General features: G+C 33.0%; 2 protein-coding genes and 1 pseudogene across 3 annotated transcripts; 2 read left to right on the top strand and 1 right to left on the bottom strand.

Annotated features, from left to right (window-relative positions):
- The first annotated feature begins 385 nt into the window (after positions 1-385).
- LOC114738698 (ATP-dependent Clp protease proteolytic subunit 4, chloroplastic-like) lies at positions 386-904 on the top strand. Its single transcript, XM_028926761.1, has one exon. It carries the CDS (start codon positions 423-425, stop codon positions 864-866), a length of 444 nt encoding a protein of 147 aa, XP_028782594.1. The 5' UTR covers positions 386-422; the 3' UTR covers positions 867-904.
- A 1,275-nt stretch (positions 905-2,179) lies between these two features.
- On the bottom strand, positions 2,180-5,706 carry LOC114738697 (uncharacterized; annotated as a pseudogene).
- A 2,434-nt stretch (positions 5,707-8,140) lies between these two features.
- On the top strand, positions 8,141-10,751 carry LOC114738699 (uncharacterized). Of its 2 annotated transcripts, none has more exons than XM_028926762.1 (4): positions 8,141-8,194; positions 9,036-9,200; positions 9,308-9,598; positions 9,948-10,751. In XM_028926762.1, the coding sequence occupies exons 2-4, from the start codon at positions 9,060-9,062 to the stop codon at positions 10,584-10,586; spliced, it is 1,071 nt and encodes a 356-aa protein (XP_028782595.1). In that variant the 5' UTR covers positions 8,141-8,194; positions 9,036-9,059; the 3' UTR covers positions 10,587-10,751. The 2 variants fall into 2 exon arrangements, with proteins under 2 accessions (XP_028782595.1, XP_028782596.1); XM_028926763.1 differs by having other exon boundaries at positions 8,180-8,194; positions 9,057-9,200.
- The last annotated feature ends 8,091 nt before the right edge of the window (positions 10,752-18,842 follow it).

The following is an 18,842-nucleotide window of genomic DNA, read 5'->3' as shown; positions in this document are numbered from 1 at the left end:
TAAATTGAGAGATATAGTTTTAATTTGCTCTTTATTTTTATTTGCAACTTCATATGAACATCTTATTTTACATTTGGAATACTTGTTTAAGATTTTTGTTATTTTTTTAGCATTAATTTGTTGTTTGTGTGCATGCACACTTATTATAGTACCCCATTGTTATCGTAGAAATTACTATATCTAGCATATTGTATCATGCTGTAGTTGATAAGCATATCAGCATTGATGCTTCTTTGGGTATGGTGTGGGTAGAAATTGAACCCTTGAGAGTATACTGGCGCCAGGCCAGCTAGAAAGGTCACTGGCCAGTAGCATTTTCTTTTATTGGTGCTTGTCTGCTTGGTTTCTTTTCTTGTTGCGTTTCTTTGCCCTTGGCTAGTTTCCTTGTAACAGTTGAGTTTGATAATCTATTCAGCGCGACAATGGCCATCTATGACGTGTTACAACTTGTGAGGGCTGATGTTTCCACAGTTGCACTCGGCATTTCGGCATCAACAGCTTCCATTATCCTCGGTGGCGGCACAAAAGGCAAGCGTCTTGCTATGCCCAACACACGGATTATGATTCATCAACCTCTTGGAGGTGCTAGCGGACAAGCTATAGATGTAGAAATTCAAGCTCGAGAGGTTATGCACAACAAAAATAATGTTACAAGAATTATATCCGGTTTCACTGGTCGCTCATTCGAACAAGTCCAGAAAGATATTGATAGGGATCGGTACATGTCTCCAATTGAAGCAGTTGAATATGGAATAATTGATGGGGTAATTGACAGGGATAGCATTATTCCTCTGATGCCTGTACCAGAAAGGGTTAAGTCGCCTCTGAACTATGAAGAAATAAGTAAAGACCCGAGAAGTTCTTGAACCCTGATGTCCCTGATGAGGAGATTTACTAGCATTGGGCTATGGAAAGCGGTAGTAAAAGATGCTAACTTTTCTCAGGCTTGTCTTCGGAGAAATTTGTTTTAAGAATAGTGAACCCCTTATTTAAGTTTTTGACTATCTTGATTATTTATCATGTTGTAGCATTGCAAATTTATGATGATAAAATAGCTTGGTTTTTGCTTCATTGCAATAAAAATTTGTTGTTAGTGGGCTAGGACCTTGTGTTTTTATTATTTTGGCTAAAGTACCGTGTGTATTTAGGATGAAGGAGGTTTGAGGTGAGAATGTGGAGCTTTTTCTCCCCTATCTTTTTTCTCCCAAGGTATGTAGGCGTACATCCTAAAAAAACATTTCAATCTGATTCATTTGGCCTGTGTTTGCGAACTAGGAATTACTATTTTGTATGTGCTTTGAATCATGCATCATCTCTCTCGTGCATGATTTGACATTTCTCTTTTCAAAATTTTATTTTCTTTGATTTTTTTCCTCTTCATTCTCGTATAATGGATAAAAATTTAAACACTGGAATTTAGAACCCGTTTATTTTAGTAGTTTAAAATTTTTATAAAAAGATAACATTATTTTGTTTGGTTATAATAATCGTGATAATTATTTAGTTATTTTAAAATTTTATAATATCTCAGTGTATTCCTCTGTTTTTATGGCATTCTCTCTTATTTACCGAATTACATCATTTTTAGAAATTTGTTAAAGTTTTGTTCCCCGTCTCGAAGAGCCAGACGATCTTTACCTGTCTAGCTACGCAAGGCAGAAACCGTTCGATATGGCTTCTTAAAATATTCGGAAACCTACTCTCTCTCTTTTTTTTTTTTTGGATTCCAATCATTTTAAAAAGCTTCAAAAAATAATATACAACTTCACAAAATAGATTCTTAAAAATAAATATTTTCTATGAAAAAAATCGAAACTAATAAATCCCTTATTTTTAAATTTGAATGAGGAATGGCTTTTTTTTAATGAAAAATAACTTCCCAAACGGAAAAATCTTCCCAAACAGTGCAGAAGAGTATGGAAATAAATGTTCAAAATTTATTAACTTATTTTTATACTCAATTATATAGACGCGCATAATTATCGCATTTTAATCCAAAGACCGTACAGACGTTTCTCTTTCCCTTCACTCGTATCAATGTGCCCACCCAACGCCCTTAAAGCAAAAATGCGACGCATAAATTAGAAACTTTTATCTGGAAACAAATTCTACATTTATTATTATTATTTATTTTTGCCAACCAAATTCTACATTTAAATGCACTGGCGAGTGGCGACTATTACTTAAAGAAACTACTCACATGCATTAATTCTGCAAACTATAATGTCATATTTCAACTAGATTTTTCAATGAGAAGCTTTCATATTTCTATTTTGTAAACTAGATTTTTCAACATACCGACACATAAATTACAAACCTAATCCATTTTGTAAACTACTCAACCCCCTCGTCCCCTGAAGTCCACCCACTGATTTCAACTAACTCCAGATTTAATCCGGTAAGTCTTAACACCTATTTAAGCATCTCCTCCATATTTACACGAGGCATGTAGAGCCACTCCTCAGTTATCATGCGCCAAGAATATTACATGCTAGAACCATGATATCATCACCCGATGGGGGAGAAAAAAAGACACGGCACTTCACGAAAATAAGTGCCAAGAAGCAGGAACTCTAACAAAATCCATGAGGCCTACCATCTTCGCGTATTCAATAGCCAAAAAAGCCACAAAAGAGCAGTAAGCCAAAAGGAAACAAGCTCGCCTTATGTGAGCAATACCAGCAGGCCAACAAAACATCCGTGTAGCGCAGAATCGACATAGTCCAGAGAGTAGCAGATATAGGAACCTTAAAAACGTCATGGAGATCAAAGAACCTGAAAACCCAGTTAACACTCCAGCTATCGTTTCCCAGTTCCAGCAGCTGAACCTTCCCCTCATGGTAATCCAGGAGTATAACATCTCCATCGTCCTAATTAAAGATATAATTGAATAAAATATTGAACTTTCTACCAAAAAAATAAGAATATTGAACTTATATGACACTTTAATCAAACATATACAGTTTAGTACTCAATGACGTAATTATATTGATATCCAAGTCCATATTTTAAGTACAAATTTCATAAGCTTTTTTTTTTACCACCACAAATTTCATAAGCTTAGCAGCACTTGCTTTTTTACAGGATGCTGGCCCTTCAACATGTTAATATGTCATTCGCCTAGGATTAATTCACGCAACACATGTGGATTAATCCTATTTCTATAACCAAATTTTAAAAAAAAAAAAATCAGCTCTGTCTTTGCCAAGTATATCTTATTATTTAATTTTCCATTTAAGAAGGCATTTTGGGTACTTGGAGCTTATTGGATTTTTTGGGTGTGGCCCACCTTGTTTAAGACTTCAAGCATTTACATAAAAAACAAATCAACTAACAGTTTATTAGAACTATAAATAATGTTAAGAACGCTTAACCCTCAGGTGCCACTCAGTAACTTCATCTTACATTAAATGATTCATGATTTTATTTAGTTGTGTTAAGAAGCCTAGATTTCAGTAAGATAGGAAGAGTAAAATGCTCACAGTATAAAATACCGTCCAAGCATCTCAAAAGTAGATGGCTTATCTGCATGACAACTGAAAAGGTCATCTTGGTATAAACGCACTTTGGAAATGCCAGATGTGTACCAGCAGTCATAAGACTCATTGACCTAACAAAAGAGGAAGAGAAGATAAAAGGATAAACCAATGCCAAAGACCTGGACTAGATATAACTGCTAGGTATTATATATTTCATAAACAAGAAAAACATTATTTAACAAAGTCCAGCCCAAAAAACACAAACTGGTTGAGAGTTGAGACCACTAGTGGTAAACCTCACCTTGAATTTATTTTGGGTCAACAACGCAGCACCAAATTAGGCCTGCAATAAAGGGGAAGAGCCTCATTTGGAGCCTCTGATAATGCAACATGTGTCCGACTGGAAAAGTGATCTTTATATTCCACCTGAAAGGTTAAGTAAAAGAACTTACTGTCTGCTTTGTGTTTATCACTAATTTACAATTATTAGAGGACAGAACAGAGAAAGGCTGCGTATAAGTACACACACATGTACTATTTTCAAAAGTTTCCATTGAAAGTAGCATGGATTAGTTATGGAGATACATAACTTGGACAGTAAGAGAAAACTCTATGCTTCTGCATCAACAGGGACAACAATACAAGGCACAAAACATGCAGAAAGAATACTAATGATGCAAACAAGTAATGGGCAAGATATAATAACCTTGAAAACTGAAGCCCAGTAGTAATCATAACGACAGTGAAATTTGTTTCTTTCAAAAGGATGGAACAAATTCTCAGCTTTATAATTAAACAATCCAAGTTCACATATCTTAGATGACCTAATATCAATACCTGCAAAACAATAATAATAAAAGAAGCAATTTAGTTAGCAAGTAGAAAAGTGAATTATGCAATAACAGCTCGGAAAATGCTTAAAGCTTCAAAGTAAAGGAATATTATTTATAAACAAAGATCAGAATGGAAAATTCAAAATCAAACCAATCATTGCATAACACAAGAAGGAGACAATAAAGAAAACATACTGCAAATCCATGTCATCATGTTGTGCAGCCTTATTTAAAATAAATTAACGGCATTTGTAACAAATTATTACATGTCAGATACAACACGAGTGATGAGCTCATTTACGAGCCATGAAAAAAACAACCACAGCTCTGTTCCGATCACGCTGTGAAGGATTGTGCCCTGGGCATGGGATTATAGAAGTTTTTAAGGCTCAATGTTATGTCCCATGGGAAATGATATAACAATCAATCTCCGAAAATACGACTAACGATATCTATTAGCTCAAACCTAGTTGTCTATGTTCCTACTGCAGTATCAATGGATCATCGTTTCGCAATCTTGCATTTTAAAATTAGGCATGATATTAGGAGCCCTTAATCTTGACACTTTTACCTCAAATTACCCACACACACACACACACAAAAGAAGCCTTTGCGATCAAACTTCAAACGCTGCAGTGGAGAACCGCAAAATTTGGCTTTTCAATCATAAGCACCTTCTCCATTCGACCACGGAAATTTTGATGATCCCCATTTCTTCCATTGTTTTTCTGTGGAGTTTCTTTCTAGGTAGGTTATGCTAAAATGATGTTTTGCGCGCGACAGGTCTATTTGTCATACTGATGCAAGAGGTCTTCCAAGTGAAAATAAGAAATTCAAGCAGAGGTCGCTGAACTGCTTCCTGAGATAGGTTCTGGAATTTTAATATTTGGAAATGTCATTGTCAAGTCAAACGCCGCAGTTGCTGTGATTTCACGCTTATAAGCTGTGAAACCACTTTCGGATCAAATGTAGCTTAAACAAAATATTTAACAGCTTAACAAGGAAGAGAACTTACTGCTAGATACGATCTTGCACCGGAAAGGCAGAGAAATAGGGTTCGTGATCGAGAGATTCGAGCCTAAGATCAGTATAATCCCAACCATAAAGGAAAGCGTCAAGAAGAGAACAATGGGAAGTAGGATTGCAAGAGTCCATCGTAGGATGACAAATGGGATAACCTTCTTCCCCGATTCCACCTGGGAGTGATCCATAAATCTCGGAGTGATTAGGACCTTTTTGTAATCTGATAAATCTAAGAGGATCTCCATCACTCACAATCGCCGGTCACCGGAACCATTTCTCCGGTGATCGGAGTTACAATAGAAGATCGTTTGGTTTCTGATGGTCGGTGGTCACTGACATAGATAATAGAGAGGACAGTTTTGACAGGCGGAAGAAAATAGAATTCGGCTCGCCTGAGGGCTGAGTAGCAGTAGCTATTTATTTTTGGCGTCAAGCGGCGAAACGAAATGCATTTCGGATTCGGACTTTGGATTTGGAGCGTAAGAATCCCTTAAAAAAGAGATTTTTCTGAGCGATGACACGGTAACTCAGACTCTCCCTCCCTCTCTCTGGTAGTCTTACAATTGTGATTTTGAAAAATAAATTTACCGTTTTGAAAATTTTAATTCAGGCGATCTAAACTAAATTTGAATTTTGATAGGCTCTGGTCTTATGATTCATGAGTGAACCCAAGGTCTTTGACTCGACCCTATACAGTGGAACTCAACTCTACCCGCCAAATCATTCACAGTCACCGGGTGTTTCCCCTCCCTTTTTAACTTTTCCCCCCCTCCCTCTCCCGCTAATAGTTTGAAAAGTTGGATTCTCGTTACCGGTAACGGCGCGTGTGGCCTTTAGGCCCATATTTTTTTATTTTTGTAAACAGGCCCATGAAGTAATGATTCATCATTTCAGTTGATTTAGGCCCAGAAAGGTTACCCTTAAAGCCTTTTTTAAGGATAAGTTAAAAATATTTTTGACCTCCGATGAATTTTATTACGTGTAATGTGTAAACTCTGCTCTCTCGGTCAAAAAAAAAAAGACTCTGCCTCTCTTTAAACTACATGCAAGAGACACCAAATTCAGAAGATGCCCATGCATGACCCAAAAACTTTTTTTTTTTTTTCTTGGATGGTTTGCGGTATTCTGCTCGTTTCTACTAAACTCAATTTTGTTGGTATTAAAAAATATTTAAAAAATTACTTGCATAGCATGTAAGATTTTTTTTTTTTTACTCAGTGAATTCACACTCTCGGTGAGGATCGTATTTAAACAAGATTTAGGGAGATGCTAAGTATTGTACAGGTTTATTACCTATAAATACTTTTATTTTTGTCTCTAAATGCAGTAAATATTATACTCACATGTTGTCTAATACACGCGAGCTTGTTGGCTCTTCCGCTGCACTTCTTGTTGGCTCTTCCACTGTACTTTTGGTCTTATAATTATTTAAAATAAAACATAAATTGTGACGCAAGTTAAGTGATGCATGGAATTGAAAACTTATATAGTTAATTACTATTTTGCCAATAAAAAATTACTCGGAGGTACGGTTAAATGAAAAATTACATCCACTTCACCACACATTAATTAAATAGCAGTCAGTATTTTATTATATAATAATTGACCAAAATAATATTTTATTGTACGATACAATGTTCGCCATTTTATAGAAATACAACACCGACTCTCAGAGCTAGTGTGTTCTCTGTAAATAAATATTATATGAATTTGACATTGTTTATTTTCCTGTGCTGGTACATAATTTTTATACAATGATTTGATTTTAACTTCTCAAATTAAAAATGCATCAATTTCATTATAATTAATTTAGATGTGATTAACTTAGTGAACCTTGAATCGGTTATTTAAGCGACGCGTATGGTTATATAACACATTGAAAATAATATTTTAAAAAATAACAATTTTAAATAATAGGATCAGAAATTCACAAGTTAAGAGTAGATTTATTACATTTAAATGGAATAAATTCTACAATGCATTGAACTATTTCTAATTTCGGTGCCATTCATTCTTCGTTCAGTGAACCGATCCTTCAAGTACATGTATCTTATATCTGGTCAAAAAAAGGTACATGTATCTTATATAAATATATATACATGTTTGTTTATAAATATAAATAAATGCGTACGTTATTTTTTATTGAGTGAACTAATTACCATACATCTCACTTTTTTAGCACTCACCAATACATATACATGAATCAGTTGTACTAGTTCCGGTCTTTAATATAAGAGTTAGTTGACAAATTTAAGTAGATTAAGAAAACTAGTTAAATTAGTTATTTATAATAAATAAATGTTATTCTTCCTAAAATATCCTTACCAATCAAGTGTATTGGTTAGAACTACTATTATTATAAAGATTATTTTGAAGGAAAAAAATATAAATATGAAAGATTAAGTGGATTGAGGTCTTATATTTAGGATTTAGTAACATTTTATTTTTGGACCATGTAATATTTTATTGAATGAATATAAATTCCACTATTGAAATTTGTTTGAATCAACAAAGGGTCCCATAGAGTTTATAGTATAATTTTTTTTTAAGAAAATGACGCCATACAAATGTCAAGTAAATTAGTTAACAAGATTAATATTATAATCGTAACCAAACAAAAATTTAGATTAGATATAATAAAATACTTGAAAAATCAGCATTTGATCTCAAACGGTCCTTAAAAGTCATGTCTTTGTGGAAATACACTTATTTTCTTCAGACACTGTAATTTAATTAAGTTTTTATTTCATCTTTCTCCTTCCAATAAGCCAGTCCTGGTTCGCGCGTGTTCGTTGTCTGTGGCAGGCACACGTCCTCCCTTATTTCAACTTTGCTCGCCGGCCGAGAAGAACGGCTCCGGTACCCTTTTTTTAACCAAATGCCTTCACTTTTTTATTTTCTGTGGCTTTCTTGTTTTAATTCTGCTGATTTTTGTGGTAGATTAGCACAATGAAATGAATAGAGTGTTAGGGGCCGACATTGATCTAACTTCCAGATTTAAATGGCCTTTTTTCTTTTTCCTTTGTTGAGTTTGCTCTGTGTGTGTGTGTGTGTGTGTAAAGATTGATGTTTTCTGTTCGTTGATTGCAACTCGGGGAACTACTCATTATCTCGTGGGATCACCTTTTCATATGCATTTTTTTTTCCCGGAAAAGCATTTTTATTGTCACGTATCAATGGCTGAGAAATCTGCTGTGTCAATTGCTGGCTTCTCGTTGACATGTACGATTTATAATCCATACGAAATACTACTAAACGAGGTAGAAAGTAGAAATTACCTATTACATTAAGGGAATACAAAGGATAAGAGTAAATGCTTGAGACTGACAATTTTTCGAAGTTTAAAACTGCGACTCCAAAAGTTTAAAATTCTATCTTGCTACATCATCCTGTTCAAGTTCATGATTGCGAGCAGGGAAAACTGTTTTATCACTCATGTTAACTGGAAGTTCCACAAACTCGCTGCAAAATTGTGACCCTTTGAAATTGTAGATTTTAACAACCTTCACTGCGATGTTGTTACCATATTGCTTTTCAATTCTGTTCCTTCTTAGTTGCTTGATTTTTCATGGAATACTGTTTTATGTAATTCTTATTTGGTACTGATAATATATTGTAGGTTTTACATGATGCCTGTATTCTGCTGTATTAAAGATTATAGATGCTTGACTTGTTTTCATTTTTTCCTTGTTTCTAAAAGCAATTGCTTTGACGAGAGGAGACAATGGACTTCTTATTTAAGGGAATGACTGAGGATAGATCTGAGGGCCACTTTGACGTGAAAGACATCCAAAGGTGCCCATTTTTTAGGAACATCAACAAACCTACAAATTTATCCTTTTCTGCAACAAGTATTTCCTTTCCTGTAAGCTACTCATCTTCATGCCATTTCCACGAATCTATAATAATACTTAAATTTCAGTTTGGGCCAATGGTTATAGCTAAGCTAAATGTTTATGTTCTCATGCTTAGGCGCGCAGAGCTAACGGTCCTATATTTGAAGATGGTCCCAATTTTGAGTTGGCATTTAAGCTCTTTCATGGAAAAGATGGAGTCGTTCCCCTTACTGAGAGATCTCCCTTTCACAGTGATGGCAAAGAGCCTGATTCCCTGCCTCCCTTCAATCCTTTGGCAGCAAAAGCAGCTACCATAAGCCTTTCTGCGTTTGGTCCCAGTGGCCCTTTCAGTTTTGGAAATTTTTCTGACAAGTGGAAGAAGCAAAAGAAGACTGAATCATCAAACAAAAGGGAGACCTCATCTCATGTAAGTATTTGTTTTTCTATTGATCTGGTTATTTTACTACTAAGAAATATGTTCAGCGAATAGAAAAGTCCATTTTATCTTTGATACTTCAACTTGAGTGTTATGCCTTGACATACAAAAGAAAAATTGCAACTGCCTTCTTTGCATAAGCGCTAATCTTTGCAAGATATTTGCTAATCATTTATACTTACGCTCATTTCATTAGCAATCATTCATAGGGCAAGGTTTCAATTTGCTTATTGACATCCTTTACTTTGATTACTAATCAAGCATGAATTGATTGAATTAACTTTGGAGATGTGGCATAGACTTAAGTAGCTTTTACTTTCTCCTGCTGAGCTTTCTCCAGAAAGAAGATTTGTCAAAGCATGAGGCACTTGGAAATGAATGGATAGAAAAGGGAAATTGCCCAATTGCCAAGTCCTATAGAGCTGTAAGTAATGTCCTCCCCCTTGTTGCATCAGCTTTCCGGCCACCACCTGGCATGAAGCTTAAATGCCCTCCAGCAGTTGTTGCTGCTAGGGCGGCTCTTGCTCGCACAGCCTTTGTTAAAAGCTTGCGTCCTCAGCCGCTTCCTGCGAAAATGCTTGTTATTGCAGCACTGGGGATGGCAGTTAATGTCCCTTTGGGTGTATGGAAGGAGCACACGAAGAAGTTCTCGCTGTCATGGTTTGCCGCAGTGCATGCGGCTGTTCCCTTCATAGCCATGCTTCGGAAGTCAGTCCTGATGCCTAAATCAGCAATGGCATTGACAATTGGAGCTTGTATCCTCGGGCAGGTTATTGGCTCGAGAGCTGAGCGTATCCGGCTGAAGGCGGTAACAAAAGAAGAAAGAGTGAAAACTGAGACAACCATGAAGATGGCAAGCTCTAATCCCAGCCATCTTAGTGATACTATAGGTAATCTCTGTGCTGCAGAAGGAATGGTTCTCCGCTCACTCTCAGTGAAGGATGCCGGTCCCACTTCAGCTGCCGGTGTCTGTTGTTGAACTCCCTGTGACCTTCATATATGAGTAGAAAATCCAAAGAATCTTGAATAAAACCTGCGGTGGTGATGTAATAACAGATCATAAGGAACTTGCCCATGTATTATGAGAACGGCTTTACATCCTCGGGTCTTCATATATTTTAATACTGAATGAATTCTTGTGGAAGTTAGCTTACCTTGCCCTGATCTAGACAATGAGTGTTAGGCTTTCGGAAGCATAACTTGAAAAAGTTGCTTGCGCTTAAATTTCAGGCGACTATGTTAAAAGGTGAGCACTTAAAGCAGCCACTTGAAATGTCTTGATTCTTAATCAATCATTTAGATTCTCCATACCAAAATTTTTCATCTTTAAAAATAGCGTTTTACATTGAAAGTTCTTTGGTCGCTCTAGAGTTTAGATTATCAATAATAAATAAATTATTGCATGTATTAATTTAGGGCAGACCCCATAAAGTAAAGTATCTATAATAATAAGTGGAGGAAATAAACATTTTAAAAGAAAACAAAATCTTTTTCGGTAAAACATGGTATCCTCCTATTGGATTGAAAGCAATTCCATTTGAGGAAAAGAAAAAGATTCTATGGACACTTGGGTGTGGGTGTGTGAATCTAAAAATCACCATCAGCATAAGAATATGATGCCACTAAGGAGAGGGCCTTTCGGTCCAGTGGCCTCTTTCAACATTAACCTTCGAAGTCCATTTTTCTTAAAACATGTTTCGGCAACAAAGTTGGTCCGTAAAGCAGAGGTCCAAAGAAAAGAAAGGCTTTATGCATTTGGACCATTCTGCTTGGAATTGTATTCATACTTTCCCTTTTCTAAGGACCTTTGTCTTTCCCCAGTCTCCATCTTCACTCGTAATTTCTGCCGCATTTTCAGTGGAATTTCGCCCTCTTGTCAAGTTTCTTTCTGTCCTCAATTTTTCTCTGTTTCAATTTGTATTCCTTTCAATTTGGTAAAGAAAATTCGGCTTTGGCTTTCTTTCATTGTCGGTTTTTTCCCCCTTTATCTGGCTAATTAGATTTTTTTCGTGGAACATAAAGAATTAGATTTATTTATTTAAATAAAATATCTGCTAAAAAGTTCAAAGTTCAAAATTCAAATTTAACTAATAATAATGATAATCATATAATTAAAAAAGAGGCAAGACATCATGCAACCCCTACTATTCATTATTTATTTATATGACATTTTCTATAAATAAATAATATAGATTTGTCTTTGTGGAAAACCCATATCCCTTCTATTTTTTCTCCCCGCAGAGGAAGGAACCCAGCTTAGTTCAAGTATCGTATGAACCACATGAACCAACTACCAACTCTCTCTCCAGAAAATCATTAAACTCTTTTTATATACGAAACTCTATTTTGAGGATTCGGGATTAATTGTTGTAAATATAAAAAATATGCAAAAAAAATATTTTTATCTAGACTAAATATAACGATCTGTGAAATTAAATATACTTGAATGTGAATTAACGAGGGATACTTAATAGGAAGATCAGATAGTTATATATTTATGTGGGAAAAAAACAGTAAATATAAAACATAATTCAGGTTCTGGCATTGAATAAATTGTAAGTCGGCAAATGTAGGTAGACGTGGCTTTCACAATAATTCAAGTGCATGTATGATATATAAATCATGTCCATGTCCCCTTGCAAATGTTTACATTCAACCACTACATTTATTGTAACGTAGGATAATATTATTAGCAGATATAGAGATTCAATAAGTTACGCCTTATTGCTGGTCAAAAAAAAAAAAGTTACGCCTTAGTATTTAAATTTGAAGGTGCTTCTATTTTCAAAATACTTAAAATAATTTGTAAATTAAAAAAATTTAAATCGTAGATAAATTATACTGTTTAGTCTTGATTTAAACATTTTAAATTTCTAATGCAAATTCTTAACTTGAGTGTGCACAGTGTTCTCTCTGGCCCTTAAAAAAATGGGGAACATTGCAAATAAAGACCCTCAAGATGTGAAATTATAATTTGGGACTCTCAATTTAGAAAATAGCAGAAAAATACCAGGTCCCATAATACAAATATGAAATCTTGGTGAAATGTATGAAATGCCCCTCAGCTAAATTGTAATTTGGTCTACTAAAATTGTCATTCGCTAAAGTGAACTTGTCATTTTTCATAATCAACTTGTCATTTGTCATACCCTCAGCTAAGTTGTGATTTGGTCTGCCGAAGTTATCATTTAATAAAGTGAACTTGTCATTTTCCATAGTCAACTTATCATTTGGCTGAGAGGCATTTCAAATATTTCATCAAAATTTCATATTTGCAATATGAGACCAAGTATTTATCTGCTATTTTTCAAATTGAGAGTCCCAAATCATAATTTCACATATTAGGAAGTCTTTATTTATAATTTTTTCAAAAAAATATATACACAGTGTTCTTATAAAAGTTTGCGCTTTGCGGTACAGTCCCTTGACGAAGGGCACTTGTACGGTACTGGAGGCTCGATTGTAAAATCTCACTGGCCTCAGTGCACTTCTTTAAATACTTCCATTCTAATTATAAAACTCTCTTTATAATTTATAAACAATATCTTATAACTAAGATTAGAAGTAGTATTTTCGTAAATGATATCACAATATTTGAGGACAAATACCTCTTCTTTAAATTCTACAGCAAGAAGTTTTATCTCACCAGATGAGCTTCTATTAAGCTAATTTGAGTCAAATTTTTTTTAAACAAGAGTTTAAATTTTAGTTCCCCGTGTTGTAAAGGGTCAATCGCTCCTATTAAACCCGCATTGGTAGCTAAGCTAGCTTTAGGTTGGTAGAAACTTTTTAGATATAATAAAAAAAAAATGTCGGGATTTTATTATACCTTGAAAAGTTGATGGCGGACAATGTTACTGTCACACTTCCACATCACTCCCAAATTCCCAACTGAAGTCGTTGCTTCCGTGTCTCTCTATCACGTCACGTGCTTGTCACGTTCTCATAATTCATGTGGATCCCCGTTTTGGGGCCTCACTAGTCCCAACGCTAAGTTCCGGCAAAAAACTCACAGTACTAATTAGCCCCATCTTCTAAATTAATCTCTTCTTCCCCCTTTTCTTTAGCTCCATATTATTTTCAGATTTTCGATTATTCAAATTTAACTCCCTTTTTACAAAATATATGTTTTACGAGATGCTCAAATTTAATTAGTTAGTTTTAATTTAATTTAAAATGTAAAGCGGGATAGGCGGTGTTTGGCTATTACCAAAAGTACTTTTTAAAAGTAAAAGTATTTTTTCACAACTTGAGATAAATTCTTCTACATATTTATTTTGTATACTGTCAAATCACTTTTAAAATTATAGTTTTATTTTCATCTAAACTCTTCTTATAATATCTCTTGGCTCTCTCTTCTTTTTTTTTTTTTCACCATTCCCTTGGGTTCCTTGCACGTATTGATTACGTTCAGGCTCCCCACACCATCCCCCATGTGATCTCATTTATATTCCTCCTTGTTATCCTCCCTTTTCCCCTTCAATAAATAAATAAACGTAAAACATCTCTTTAACTTGGCACAGAAACTTTCCACAACTATAAACAGTGCAATAATTGAGTTCCTTTGTGGATTTCACAATAATCCAGGAACAAATCTCAAAAAATATATATCTATGATTTTAAAATCTGGAATCAGATGTGATAACAAAAATATGTTATTAAAATATAGTAAATAAGATTGATTTAGAATTTTAAAATTTAAAGATTTTTTTGGGATTCTCATTATTGTGAAATTTTTAATATAAACTTTTCATGTTAGATTTGGTCGAGGTAATTGAAAAATAAAAAGAGACAATGATAAAAAAAATCTGAAATTTTGTAAATACTAAACAAAAAATGTCAACAAAAATTTGTTATCATTTATAAATTTAGACTTTTCAATACCAAATAAAGTCGAGATTTGTAATTTTTAGTTTTTTTTGTCGTCCTTTCAAATAAAAATAAAAGATAACGAGAAAAGCATAATTATTTCCTTAGTAACGGGCTAACAGCTCTTAAAACTTTATCGTTTTAAATGTTAAATACTGGATAGTTTTTCGTTTGTTTTTTGGCTGAGCAGGCAAATTATTACTTCCAATTCTTGTTAATTTAGCTTTTAATTTTGTCCTAAATATATTACTCTAATCTATTTTGTCTTTTATATTTAATTATTTATCCTTTTTTTAAATAATAGTTACACTTACACGTGTTAAAATCCCATTAAATAGTAATTCTAGCTAATACAAATTATTAGCATGTTAAAAACCTAAATTAGCTAACTAATTCTTATATTAAGAACTGGAGATAATATTATTCAATTACACTTTATACTTTTTTCATTTTTATAATTAATTATTATCATATTAAACAATGTTTATGAGTTATGACTTATAATTCAAGACTTAAAAAAAAAAGTAAGATCTAAGCTCCACCAACCCCCACTATCAAGAGGAACGAGTTGAAGATTAAATCTGCATATTATATTATTATATTATTATTTACACACTGCGCTTTGCTATTTAGCTGGGTTGGTCAAAAGCAAGATCTGGAGAGAGAGAGGAAAAAAAAGAAGAAGAAGAAGATAAAACCTCTCCAATATTAATTATTATTTTTTGGCCTGAACCGCAATATTAATTATTAACCGAACGAACATCGCCACCCGCTATTTTGATTAATGACCTTTCTTGCGTATCTTTCAAGAGACTATGATTAGTGCAATGTGCTGGGGAGTTTTTTTTCCTTAAAAAAAAAAAGAAATATTGATTATGTTTTCATCATTTAGTTCTTCACATGTGTGCCTTAAGACAATGAAACCAATTGACCTTTTGTATTTGTTCATGAATGCGTGATTAGTTCTCTTGATATTTGTTTTTCTCCAAAACTCAGTGTAGAATACCTATATTATATTTCTAAAATTCAAAAGAAAAATTATATATGTGTGTATATATATTGATAAACAAAACTAAGAATATATTTTAACTGAACGCACATGTATGATATATACGCACAACTGTAGGGAGGGGTTGGTTAAGCACTTTGGGGTACTTATGGGGATTTGGTGGAAGGTCGTAGTCAAATTTTAACCGCGGATATTGAAACTTCCGTCTCTCACAACGTGCTGGGGTTCCCCATTCTTATCACGCACCCACGACAACACACACACGCATTTATTTAGCCTTAATTTAAATTTAAATAATAATAAATTTGTTATTATATGAATTAATCTCTCTCCATATGTATATTAGTGTATACATGCTTGCATGACAACCACCTGATTTATTTTATCTTTTTCTTTTTAGCTTACAATCGCACTTCATATCTGACAACATCAAAAAGGGACAAAATCGAACATTTAATTAAATTATTTAAGGTGAATAAATAAAATCATCCATAATTTTTTCTTTTTGTTTGTGATATGTTTTATTATCTGTTCAAGTAAGAGGATTCAAGATTCTGAATCAAACTAATTAGATGTGATTCTTGAAGCCTGCAAAGTATATCTGAAAAAAAAAAGGATTGGCCAGAAAAAAATCTGAAAAAAAAAACCAATATCCTAAGTGGGCATTTTTTGTTATTGATTTTCGACTTTTTGTCCTCTTATTTTTTTTAACTTGTTTTGATCTCAATGAAAAACAACATATCAAAACTTAAAATGTCTGCTTTATGAAAAGTTAACCACACAGCTTTCTTATAACTCATTGTTCTGATAATAATGTTTTCTTGCTTTTTGAGCCAAGGCTATGCAAAGAAACTTTTTTAAAGTTAGGCAAAAGTCCCAATGGCTGGTGGGTTGGCTCAACTTCAACGATATTATTTAATCGGCATATCTATGGATAGTAACTAATAACTAATATTTCTGTTTTTTATTTTTAATATAAGAACTAATTAATCAATTTGAATAAATTAAAAAATTAATTAAATTAGTTATTTATAATAAATATATGCTATACTTCTTAAAATACCTTCACTAATCACGTGTACGTATTAACTAAAATTATTACTTCTCCGGTCCTTAATATAAGACCCATTTAACTAATTTGATTAGATTAAGGAAGTTAGGTAAGTTAGTTAATTATAAGAAAAGTGACACATTTTTCCCAAAATACCATAATCATCTTTCTTAATACCCTCTCTCTCTTCTACTTGATTATGGGTGAGAGAGTATCTATAGGGGTAATTTAGAGAAAATTTATAAATATAAGAAATGGGTCTTATATTTAGGACCAAAACTAACTCAAAAATTGAGTCTTATATTAAGGACCGAAGGAATATTTGATAAAATATTTAACATGGCCAACTATTATAAGAAATACCTTAAAAAATAAACATAAGAGACGTCATTAACTTGTGTCTTATATTTAAGACCAAATTAAATATTAAATTAATTTTTATATTAAGAACCGTAGGTGGCATTGATTACTTATACCGTCAAGTCTCAACTATCGTGAATTGTTTCAGCCTATCGGTCAAAAAACTCTCGTGATTCATAATAAAGTTCATGAATATTTGGTCTCCTTATTGAAATTATCATGGCCGCATTTATGCATATTACGCGTATCATCTCTCGTGGGGACGGATAATACAATTTTATTTCTAAAATAAAATATTGTAAATTTGTTCTTTTTTACCATGTACTTTCTCCGGTCGATTTTTATAAGATATACAAACAATTGAATTACATGGATAAAAATTTTAATTAAAAATAACAAATATGTAAGTAATATTTGTTTTTTTTAAAAGCACTCTTATTTGTGGAGAGATAATGAACAAATATGACAATTAAATACAGTAAAATTGATTAATAATTAAGGCAATAAAAATATAAAATGATGTTAACAATTTCATACGTGTCATTAGTGTCTCTGATAAATAAAAATAAATTATTTATGAAAATACTGCTTATATGTAGGTTTTTGCTAGCTTCATTCTTTACCGTCTCCCAGTTAAGCAACTGATAAAGTAAAGTTATCACCGAAAAAAGGTAATCCAAAACAAGACAAAAGCTAGTATACTTTAATAGATTCTGAAGAAAAGAAGCCATATAAGGGTAAATTATAGGAAAATAGGAGAATCAACACATGCGTCTGAAAATTCCAACAGTGCCCTCTAAGTAATACTGTTTGACAAGTGAACAAGACAGCTTTAAATTATCGAGGTTACAGATAAAAATGTAAGCGTGAGAGAGAAGGAAGGAGGGGTATATGCAAGGAAACAAGAAAAGAATACAGGGGTACAGTACTTCTAATACTGTCAGTGAGCTAACAAAGCAAAGAATAATAAATAAAAAAAAGGGTAAGGAAAAGGACAATATAAATTATAAATTATTAAATTAGATGATCATGTCAGGGAATAATTATTATTATTTTTATTTTTGGGGTCCGTAACAGTGAATAATTAATTAGTGTTATTGCTGATCATGTTTACTTGAAGAAGAGAATAATTGTTTCCTGGATGCTCTGGCCTCCGATATGGTTTGGTCAAGCAATAAAAAAGAAGTTACTATGACCTGTTCCCTGTTTTATGTTATCCGAGAAGACAGCTAGCCATGTGGCGTTTACTTTTAAGATGTTCTTATTATCCGTTCAGACTCCACGATTTAGTTAAAATGTTTATTTTGGTTATATTAATATAAAAACTCATTTAACTTTTATTTTAATTTGTAATATAAAATCTCAATATATTCTACTTCTCATATTTATCTTTTTTTAGGGTAGTCCTTGTAATAATGATATTTTTAACCATTAGTAAAGATATTTTAAAAAAGACAACACATATTTATTATAAATAATTAGTTTAATTGATTTTATTAATCTACTCAAGTTAATTAACTAGATCTTATATTAAGAACCCAAATAATAATAAACTCATCAATTTCATCTTTCAAAATTATTAAAAACTATTGATCGTAATTGTACAAAAAAATTTACGTGAGTTGGATTCTAGAAGCTCGTCCGAGTTATGACATGTGTCAGATACTTATAACATACTAAAGAAGAATATATGAATCACTCATAATCAAGATCTTCATGTTGGTAGTGAAATTTGAACTTATAATCTTATAGACTATGAATCACTTCTTACCAGCTAAATAGTACTATCTCCGGTCCTTAATATAAAATCCTATTTGACTTTTATTTTGATTCTAAATATAAGATCTCAATCCACTTTGTCTCTCATATTTATACATTTTTTTCAAAGTAGTCCTTCTAACAATAGTAGTTTTAGTCAATATATTTGATTAGTAAGGGTATTTTAG

The sequence above is a fragment of the Neltuma alba genome, unplaced genomic scaffold (genome assembly GCF_004799145.2).
Source record: "Neltuma alba isolate B1F8T4 unplaced genomic scaffold, ASM479914v2 tig00013654_pilon, whole genome shotgun sequence".
Classification (NCBI taxonomy): domain Eukaryota; kingdom Viridiplantae; phylum Streptophyta; class Magnoliopsida; order Fabales; family Fabaceae; genus Neltuma; species Neltuma alba.
Note: the sequence above shows the minus strand (reverse complement) of the source record. Positions and strands in the feature narration are given on the sequence as shown.